At 48.7% G+C, this 10,109-nt stretch overlaps 1 protein-coding gene across 2 annotated transcripts; it reads left to right on the top strand.

The window, feature by feature from the left end:
- The first annotated feature begins 4,513 nt into the window (after positions 1-4,513).
- LOC123149711 (uncharacterized) lies at positions 4,514-7,445 on the top strand. Of its 2 annotated transcripts, XM_044569422.1 has the most exons (5): positions 4,514-4,665; positions 4,832-4,985; positions 5,895-5,966; positions 6,794-6,903; positions 7,014-7,445. In XM_044569422.1, exons 2-5 carry the CDS (start codon positions 4,842-4,844, stop codon positions 7,126-7,128), a joined length of 441 nt encoding a protein of 146 aa, XP_044425357.1. In that variant the 5' UTR covers positions 4,514-4,665; positions 4,832-4,841; the 3' UTR covers positions 7,129-7,445. The 2 variants fall into 2 exon arrangements, with proteins under 2 accessions (XP_044425357.1, XP_044425365.1); XM_044569430.1 differs by lacking the exon at positions 5,895-5,966.
- The last annotated feature ends 2,664 nt before the right edge of the window (positions 7,446-10,109 follow it).

The following is a 10,109-nucleotide window of genomic DNA, read 5'->3' on the forward strand; positions in this document are numbered from 1 at the left end:
AGGGCGTAGTCCGGATAGCATATACTCATTATCATAGTCATACAGGCTAGACTTCTAGGGTTTAGACATTACGATCTTGTGGTAGATCAACTCTTGTAATACTCATATTCATCAAGATCAATCAAGCAGGAAGTAGGGTATTACCTCCATAGAGAGGGCCCGAACCTGGGTAAACATCATGTCCCTCGTCTCCTGTAACCATCGATCCTAGACGCACAGTTCGGGACCCCCTACCCGAGATCCGCCGGTTTTGGCACCGACAGTGACCTCAACCGTCTAGGGTGCTCAAACACCCAAGAGTAACAAGATCCGCAAGGGATTAGTGGGGGGAATCAAATTTCTCTTGGTGGAAGTGTAGATCGGGGCCTTCTCAAGCAATCCCTAGAAAATCAACAAGTTTGATTGGCTAGGGAGAGAGATCGGGCAAAAATGGAGCTTGGAGCAACAATGGAGCTTGGGGACGGCAGAGATAGTCAACTCGGAGAAGAAGACACCCCTTATATAGTGGAAGAACAAATCCAACCGTTATCCACCAACTCAGCCTGCGTATCACGGTACTACCGCAAGGGCACACGGTACTACCGCAGGGCCCCACGGTACTACCGCCTGTGCAGCAGAGACCCGAACAACCCAGATGCAAAAGAAGCAGAGGGCGGTAGAACCACTGGCGCGGTACTATCGCTCCCCCTTGCGGTACTACCACAAGGCAGGGATGGTCCAGATATTGGGAAGGCATAGACATATAAAAATACATCCGTCGCAACTTCCGCTGAGTTGGGATCTGTGCAAAAATCTGACACGGTAGTACCATAAGCCAGGAGCGGTACTACCGCGCGGGGTGCGGATGTAAAAAATTACATCCGCTCCTACTGCCTTGCCAGTTGCTGAGCCTGGCCAGAGCGCACGGTACTACCGCGCACCTGGCGCGGATGTAAAAAAATTACATCCGCCCTACTACCGCAATAGCAGCAGCGCCTGGCCTGAGGTCACAGTACTACCGCTCAAAGGAAGCGGTACTACCGCGCCAGAGGCCGGTACTACCACAAGGGCCTGTGGTACTACCGCTCCTAGGAGCAGTACCACCGCATGCCCCGGACCAGCAAACATGACATTTTTGCATAGACAAGAAAAGATGGAGGATGCTCCAAAGTGCCAAAGGAAAGGCGGTGCAAAGGAGAAGACGTGTACGTGATGATTCCACCCAAAACTTTCCAAAGAGGACCCCCTCTTAATAGTACGGCTTTCCTATGACTCAAATCCACCGAAAAGAAACGAAGAGCAACGCTGTCTTCAATAGTCTTCGAGGGGCACCAAATCGTCTTGTGCCTAGTGATGAAATATCTGAAATACTCAATGCACACGATTAGTCCGCAAAAGTATTGTCATAAATCACCAAAACAACTAAGGGATAAATATGCCCTTACAAAGGGGGAATGGGGATGTAGCTAAAGACTGGCCCTACCAATGTCATAGACCGATCTACCACTCATCTGACCCTTGACGCAAAAAAGGCGTCAGAAGAGGTCAAAGTGAGGGGCGGCCCCAAGAAAGCACTCCCAGAATGTAATAAAGTTTGTTATATGCAGAATGCAGGCGGGGTTAAGATGATGAAGATGTATGCTGAAGAAAAAGAGAAGCCCCCGCACAAACGAATGTAGGGGGACCTGAGGCTTCGCCCGAAGAAGTCCAGGTGGAGGACACGCACGCTGGTCGGCTGCGCCGGAAACTCCTCCATTGATAAGGGGGTCCAATATGAGAGGTTGGATGGGAATGACCCCTCCGCCCTTAGCTTCTGGATCTACCCGCCGGAGATGATGGAGCGGGTCCATCGGCTGACGAAAGCATCAGAGTTAGGCTGCGGCTCAACGATGGCGCTAGAGCCATCCGCCTCCTTTCCGCTTCCTTGGTCACATGTGTGCTATGGGCGCCAGTCGAGGAACCTGATTGACTCATTTCTCGCCGCTAAGGGGAGGAAGAGACCTGACTAAAGACAACAAATGTCGCAATGGCAGCGAAGCAAAGCAGAGGTTCAAGGAGGAAGAGACAGGAGCAAAGACAACAAATGTTGCAATGGCAGCGGAGCGAAGTAGAGGCGAAGGAGGAATATGGGGGCGGAATGAATCCCACTCATTCCCCCAGCTGCTCTTATGACCCACTACGGGCAAGCCAAAAATCAAGGTGTCTCCGCACCCACGCGGCCCACGCCCGGTGGGCGGTTCCCATTTACGTCCAACATGCACGGGAATCTGGGCGGACTTGCCATAATGATTCAAGACCCGGCAAGCGTCGGTCTCCGAGCCAATTCTACTATTCACTGTGGTGGTTCTTCGGGAAAAGCAAAAGGTGGTGGCCCCTCACCGTCAAGACCAGAGTCAAGGCATGGAGGCCCATGACAGCAACAACGTCAAGATAGTAACGACCCTGAAGAATGGGCGCCAAATCTTCCACAGGCCGCCAAGGCGTTGGCGTCTCGACTAGGCTCCAGGAACACAAGAAGATAAGAAAGCCTCACGGAGGTCTCGCGACCCCGCCACGCTCGGGGGCTACTGACAGGGTCCTCTATCAGGGGTGGCTAACACCCAGGAAACCGACCTCATCAACCACAAGGGGCCCACCAGGCCCAGGACACGGTGCAAAACCCTAGGAGGCAAGACGACCTTCTTGACGCCCAAGACTAGAGGGCGGCAATGCCCAGATCGCATTTGGCATGTAAACCCTAGACCTCTCCTATCTATATAAAGGGGGGCTAGGGTACTCATTTATGATCGATCCTAAGATAGGAGAACTCTTGGTAGCAAACTCATACACCATTGTAACCCTTTGCACGAGGTATCCCTCCACTATGAATCATCAAAACCAGCAGAGTGTAGGGCATTACTCTCCGGAGGCCTGGACCTGGATAAACCCCTCTTGTGACCTCCGGCCCATGACTTCCAGCTGTGCTTGGGCCCCTACCAAGGGATCTGACGAGAATTCACTCCGTCAATTCTCACCGTGGAAAATTGAGAAGCAGGATCATACCAAGAGTTCTTGTGATGAGTTGTGGTAAATTGTGGAAGAAGGCTACAACTCCGCGAACTCCATTGATCTCACTTTGTTGAAGGCTTACAACGAGCAACTGAACTCCACCGCACTCATGATGATAAGGAAGGGCCTATCCGCAAGTGAGAGAAGAGAGTACCTCAACATGAACACCACCAAGCAACTACGGGATGCTCTTGTTTTAACCAAGACCGGCACCACCACACTCTAGCAAACAAGATATGAAGTTGCCAAGAGTGAGCTGGACTACTTCGTGAGAGAGAAGGATGAGTCGCCTCAAGATCTAAATGAATGCCTAAATACTCTTGCTTCTCAAATTAAAAGCTTTGAGCATGAAAGGGGCGATGATGGTTTCACCATAACTGGTAAATTCCTTGTGGACAAGTTACTCACTGCTCTTGCTCCTCGCTATAAGAACATGGTTTGGTCCATAAGACGTGAGCATGGGTTCTCAACCATGACTCTCGATGATTTGATTGGTACCATCTTGCAATATGATGAGCATGAGCTCAATGGAAAGAAACAACTTGTTATGCAAGAAGGAAGTCAAAAAGACCAACCTTGCTTTGAAGGCCAAACATGTCCAAGTCGAAGAATCAAGTGATGATGATAATAAGAAGTTGACTCGAACGGGTGTCCCTCATGCAATTAAATGACACACGAAAGAGAAAATAAACCGTTGGGGAAGAAACATATGAAAATAACTGCAAAGGGTCGGGCACTGCATGGGTATGCAATTGCTTGCCAAATAAGAAAAAACCGGGCCCCTTTTGTGAAAAGCAAAATTGGAACAAACGAACAGTTTGGGCTGCAAAACAAGGGCTAGAAGAAGAAAGAAAAGGGAAACCTACCAAAATCCTCACAGTTGGCCCGAAACGTGGAAGAACAAGAACTCTCGTGAGATTATAAGTTTATAAAATGCCAATATTCATGTCGTTAAAGAAAAAAAAAGTCGCCACAACTCCTACAACTTGTAAGAATATTCATGTAATGAAAAAAAATGTTGATATACATAGTTTTTAAAAAATGTTTACCTCGGGTTGAAAAATTGTTTGTCGAATGTAAAAGTTTGTCACATGGTGTAAAAAAATGATCGTGCAATTATAAAAAAAAGGTTTACATGTATTTGAAGAATGGTGTCAACATCCATTAAAAAAGAGAGAAAAATAAAGTATTAAAAAAACCAACCAGAATTTAATAAGAAAGGATAACCGATAAACTAGCAGAGAAAAATACACACAAAAAAGATATAGCATTTTCTTTCCCAAATATAGTTTTTCTTCTAGTGGATCCCCAAATTTAGTGCTGCCAAAAATAGAAGAAGAAAATAACAAAGTTGTAATAACCTGTTGAAACCTCCATGTTTTTTTAAAAAAGGAAAAAAAAAACTACCGAAATCTCCACGGAGTGCAATCCAGTTGGGCCGAAACCTCTAGGAACAAGAACTCTCCAAGAACAAGAACTGCATTGGGCTGGGCTGGGCCGGGTCGCAAGATTATAAGTGGGCGCACCCTCCCGACAGCGCAAGAAACCACACCCACACCAACTTTCCCCGTCTGTCTTTCTTCTCGGCGGAGGCGAACGACGAACCCTAGCCGCGCGAGGAACGCCAAGATCCCCAAGGTACGCTCACCGAAATCGACCGAAATCTCCACAGAAGTGCAATCCGATCGATGGTGTGTGTGCTGTGTCTCTATGGGGGCAGGGGGTGGGGGAGCTGGTGCCGGCCGTTGGTGGTGATTCGTGACGGACTCGTCATCCTAATCCCTAACCGATATACTGTTGGCAGGCCGGCGACGATGGCGGCGGTTCGGTGCGCGGCGAGGAGGCTCGGCGGCTCTCTGCTCCAGCGAACGCAGGCGGCGGTCGCGGAGGAGGGACGCCTGCTCGCGCCAAGCAGGCTCATGCGCTCCCGCCAGCTCTCCACCAAGGTCTCCGGCGAGGTATCTTACCCAAAGTTGACATCTTTATTTTTTCGCATCATGATTACGGCATCAAGACTCGATGTAGGCAGCCATAATCGAATTCTGTGCAACCGAAACAGCAACATCTACTAGAAATTGACATCTTTATTTTTTCGCATCATGATTACGGCATCAAGACTCGATGTAGGCAGCCATAATCGAATTCTGTGCAACCGAAACAGCAACATCTACTAGAAATTGACATCTTTAATTTTTCTCATCATGATTACGGCATCAAGACTCGATGTAGCCAGCCATAATCGAATTCTGTGCAACCGAAACAGCAACATCTACTAGAAACAAAGCAAGATTATTGAACCTGACCATCCTGATGCATGTTTCCTTCCCCCCTTCTTTGTTCCTGTGTTCCAAGTCTGTAATATGATATTTGCGTCTACTGAAGTTTGGTATACTTGATATGATAAAACTGGTTGCTTGTTTGGGCTGTGTCTCCGGCCAAACCTTAGGTGACCGTGCAGGGGAGGGAGGGAGGCATCTCCTTCTCATGTTTCAGGTGGATCATGCGTGTGTGCGTGTGCGTGTGTGTGTGTGTGTGTGTGTGTGTGTGTGTGTTTTGTTCTTTGTAGTCTATATCATGTGCTCCCTCCGTTCACTTTTGTAAGTCATTTCAGACAACTCAAAATGGGTTGTTTTATACATTGTCTGAAATGTCTTCAAGGTCTTATAAAAGTGAACAGAGGGAGTAAGAAAGACTCGGTGGTTTCTGTTACTGGAAATCGGGAGGCGACCTCTCTTTTATCAACAACAACAACAACAAAAAAAAAAAAACCTGCCCATCCTGACGTACTGGTGCTTATCATTTAAGCAACTTATTTTCCTGTTTGATCCGAGAATGACTGTTTACTCATCCTTGCTGGCCTGCCCCAGCGATCGCAGGTGGCGGAGCGACACCTCCTCGAGCCAGGCAGCCTCATGCGCTCCCGCCAGCTCTCCGGCGAGGTATCTAAACCAAAATTGACATCTTTTATCTCATGATTTATCTGCCGACATCAAGGATGTAGCCTGCGGTAATTGAATTCTGTGCAGCCACTAGACTATAAACAAGAGCTAAATTACTTACTTAGCATCGTCATATGTACTAGAGCTTGTTTAATCTGACCTGAAGCTGTTGTACATCCTGACTTACTGGCAACAGGACTGCATGCGAATCATATCTTTAAGCAACCTTATTTTTCCTGGTTGAAGATGCCAGCATGATGACCTTTTTGCTCGTCCCTTTCGCATACACTGTAATTAGTTGCAACACATAAGATGGATGCTGCTGCGGCTTTGATATCTTCTGCTTGATGCACTCCCTAGCTAGTATTTCCTCCGTCCCAAATTACTTGTCTCAGATTTTTCTAGATACGGATGTATCTCACACTAAAACGTGTCTAGATACATCCGTGTATAGACAAATCTAAGTCAAGTAATTCGGGACGGAGGGAGTATGATTCTGTGACTTGATTTGTCCATATATACGGCAAGTATGATTCTGTGACTAGATGATAACCATGCACCATGCATTCTGCATGTACCGAACCTCACTTAACTGGCAGACAACACAGTATCCTTCTTAATTACGTAGTCCCTCCGTCCAGAATTACTTGTCGCAGAGATATGAATAAAAATGGATGTATCTAGAACTAAAATATGTCCAGATACATTCATATCTCCGACAAGTAATTCCGGACGGAGTGATTATTTAACAATCCTGGTCAGCGCTTACTTGATGATTGATGATGCAAAGCAAGCACACTGACCATTGTCCATGTGTATCAATCCAGCATGCTCGCAACATCCAGAAGAAAGAGGATGACTGCTGGGCGGGGTTCAATGAGACGCTAAAGAGGTTGGACGAGCTTCAAAAAAAGAAGAAACCAAGTGTCTTTCAGCAGTACGTAGAATATCGGAGGCCCAATTTCTTCCTTATTTTCCTGTTTGTTTGTTTGACAGGTTTCGATACATACATATAATCTCATTTGTCCTACCTCTCTCTACCTGCAGGCGCATGATATCCATCGACCGTGCGTTGAAGAGTTTGGTCTATGGATCTTTCAAGGTGACAGTTGTGTATGTGGCTGCTGCTACTGCTTTCTCTGGCAGTGGGCTAGAAGCGTAGCCCAGGCCGTTACCAAGGAAAACGTGTGAAGACGAGGTGGAAAAATGAGAACCAAAGATGGCCGCCCAGCTTGTTTTATGTTTAATTATGACCCCTGCAGTTTGGCTAGCTAGCACTATGCTATCGTACGCTGTGATATTGTGTGACATGGTATCATGTTATTATATCTCTACCTATCTATCTATTCGAGTAGATTCTGCATGAAACTGTAGCTTGAAGTGAACATGCTTGCAAGGTCACTGACGTGCATTGTTGGGCTCCTGTTTAGTGCTTCTGGATCGAAGTGATTGCAATCTACTCAGAAGTGCTCACTTTCATGACTGCCTTGTGTTTTTCCCTCCACCAGGGGGGCAGGCTACTCGTGTACAGATCCTTTCACTTCATGACTGCCCTGTCCTTTTTTCCTGTCACCAAGTGGCGGGCTTGTTTTAGCGCACTCTTACAAACCTGTTCAAAAACATGGGGAAACAAGTGCAACTTTAGAAGGCGCAACATTTCCCGTCATCATTCAAATAAATAAATGATCACTGTGAGCCATCTACCAAATGAGAACGCTGGCAAGTTTGTTCTAAATTTTGCCATCTTCTTACTTTCTTTTTCTTAATGCTCTAGAGAGGTTCCAGATGTTCCAATCTTTTACTCCCTTCATCTCAAAATGCTTGTCTTGTAAGATTTGTCTTGATACGGATGTATCTAGAGACGTTTTAGTGTTAGATACATCCGTATCTAAATAAATTTAATACAAACTTTTTGGGACAAAGGTAATAGTACTTTTCTTATAATGCTCTAGGGAGAGGGGATAAAAAAAAACAGGTTTACTAATTCTCTCCCAGACGAGAATTTGTTAGGTCTCAACCGTATGATTCAGGCACCAAGATTTGTAATTTTCAGCCCCTTTTCGTGTTGTTTCTTGTTAGGCATCACATGAGGTTGGTTCCTATTTACTCCCTCCGTCCCAATAATATAAAAACGTTTTTCAAGCTAACTTGGTGCAGTGTCAAGGGTGGACATGCTAGTTGGGCGCCCCCTTGAAATGTGGGGGCCAAGCGCGCCCCAACTGGCATGTCCAACCTCGTTCAACTAGCAAGACTGTATTTTTAAATACTTGTTTAATATTTTCTAAATACTCATTCAATATTTTTAATACATATCCAATATTTTTTAAATACATGTTCAACATTTTTAATACTTTTTTAATATTTTAAAATATTTTTTTCAACATTTTCTTAATACTTTTTTTCAACATCTTAAAATACTTGTTCAACATTTTTTCGAATACTTCCTCAATATTTTTCAAATGTGCATTTGAAGAGTGTTTTTTAGGACAAATTTTATCTACCACCGGTGATAATGAGTAAATGACCACGGGTAGCCCAGCCGGCTCCCCCTGGCTCTTCGGAAAAATTATAGGCCGATCGAGCCCTCAAGCGTCCAAGACTTGGGGCCGCCTTCCCCTAGCTGGCTGCCTCTCAGGCCGGCTGCAAGAAGGCGGCCCGGCCCTAAAAAACCCTCATGAAGAAACCCACGAGAGGGTCGGCTCCAAGAAGCCGGCCACAAGAGGGCCGGCTCCAAGAAGCCGGCCACGAAAAGGCTGACTCCAAGAAGACCGGCCCCCGGCAGGCGGCCAAGGCCGTGCCCTCAGAATCTACAACCACATAACGTCGACGAGACGGGGGCGTGGCTACAGTGAAGCCTGCCACCCCCGAATCCCGGCACGCGCGTGGACACAATGCGCCGTACGGGGCGGCCATCACCCGTCCGGCGCGGCACTGTTGCCATGTTGCCCATGACGTCACCCACGACGAGCCGTCAGTACGACCCGTGGGCGGCGGGCCCCATCAACCAGGGGGGGCAGTCGGCCAGGCCTCCCCCAGTCGGCCTGGGGTATGGCCGACTCCCAATAGCCGGCTGGCTCTCTCCCTCGAGGAGGGCGCGCCATTAAGGAGACAAGACGAGGTAAGGCTACAGTAACAAGCCGCTAGGCGGCGGCACTGTGGCCATGCTTACCTCGACCAAGCCCTCGTCACCAGAGGCGAGGAAACAGTAACCAGCCCCCGACAAGACCCCAAGCGTTGGGACCGGCCTGTCGACCAGAAGGCCGGCAGCCAGCAGGGCCCACCAGTAGGCGGGCCCCAGCGGCCGGTGGAGAAGCCGGCGAGCGTAGACACTAACGGCTAGGGCCCGCGCCCAGCCGGATTACCATTGTACCCCTGGGGGGGTAGGCCTATATAAACCCCCAGGGCACCCATGCAAAGCGGAGACCTTTTAGAGTTTTAGACACCACATCGAGGGGAGAAGAGAGCTAGCCTTGCCCTTCTTCTTCCTCTGGCCAAACAGCTCAAGGAGCCTCTTGTAGCTACTTGTTGATCTAGTAACCATGCAGAGACCCCGCAGAGCAGCAGTAGGGGTGTTATCTCCACGGAGAGCCCCGAAGCTGGGTAAGATCCGCCGGCGTGCATGTCTTCGCCTTATCCCGCTTCTAGGCACCGGCGATGTTTTATTGGCTCCCACAATGATAAGCCATCCGTTGGCATATGTCGCACCAACCACCCGACATTTGGCGCCCACCGTGGGGCCAGGTGCACCGTCGTCCGGAGACCTGCTCTGGACGGGAACCCTCTTCCTTCCCAGCGAGCGTAGCCAGCCTGGCACGCCCGATGGCGCTTGCCCCGACGCGCTGCAAGGCACCGCCGACGCTTGTGCAGCGAGTTGCCTCGTCGATCTTCTTAGCGAGGCTCGCATCTCCGATGAGCCCGCGTCCGACGCGGGCACAGGCTGCCCCGAGAGACACCTCGTCAGCCTCCTCGACCAACTCCACGTCGCCAGCGAGCCTGCCGCGGACTTGGAGTCGGTTGGCTCCACCGACCCGATGCTTGTCGATTCCGACACGACATCGCTTGACGCCTTCCCCACCAACGTAGTGATCATCAACGACCCTCTTCCTCGAGCCGACAGCTGCGGCAGCGCCATCACAAAGGTGC

Source organism: Triticum aestivum, chromosome 1B (genome assembly GCF_018294505.1).
Source record: "Triticum aestivum cultivar Chinese Spring chromosome 1B, IWGSC CS RefSeq v2.1, whole genome shotgun sequence".
Taxonomy (NCBI): domain Eukaryota; kingdom Viridiplantae; phylum Streptophyta; class Magnoliopsida; order Poales; family Poaceae; genus Triticum; species Triticum aestivum.

Bases quoted from the DNA above. Each gene is read 5' to 3' on its own strand.
- LOC123149711 (XM_044569422.1), top strand. From the start codon at position 4,842: ATGGCGGCGGTTCGGTGCGCGGCGAGGAGGCTCGGCGGCTCTCTGCTC. The intron at 4,986-5,894 runs GTATCTTACCCA...GGCCTGCCCCAG, and splicing joins CCACCAAGGTCTCCGGCGAG to CGATCGCAGGTGGCGGAGCG. The intron at 6,904-7,013 runs GTACGTAGAATA...CTCTACCTGCAG, and splicing joins AAACCAAGTGTCTTTCAGCA to GCGCATGATATCCATCGACC.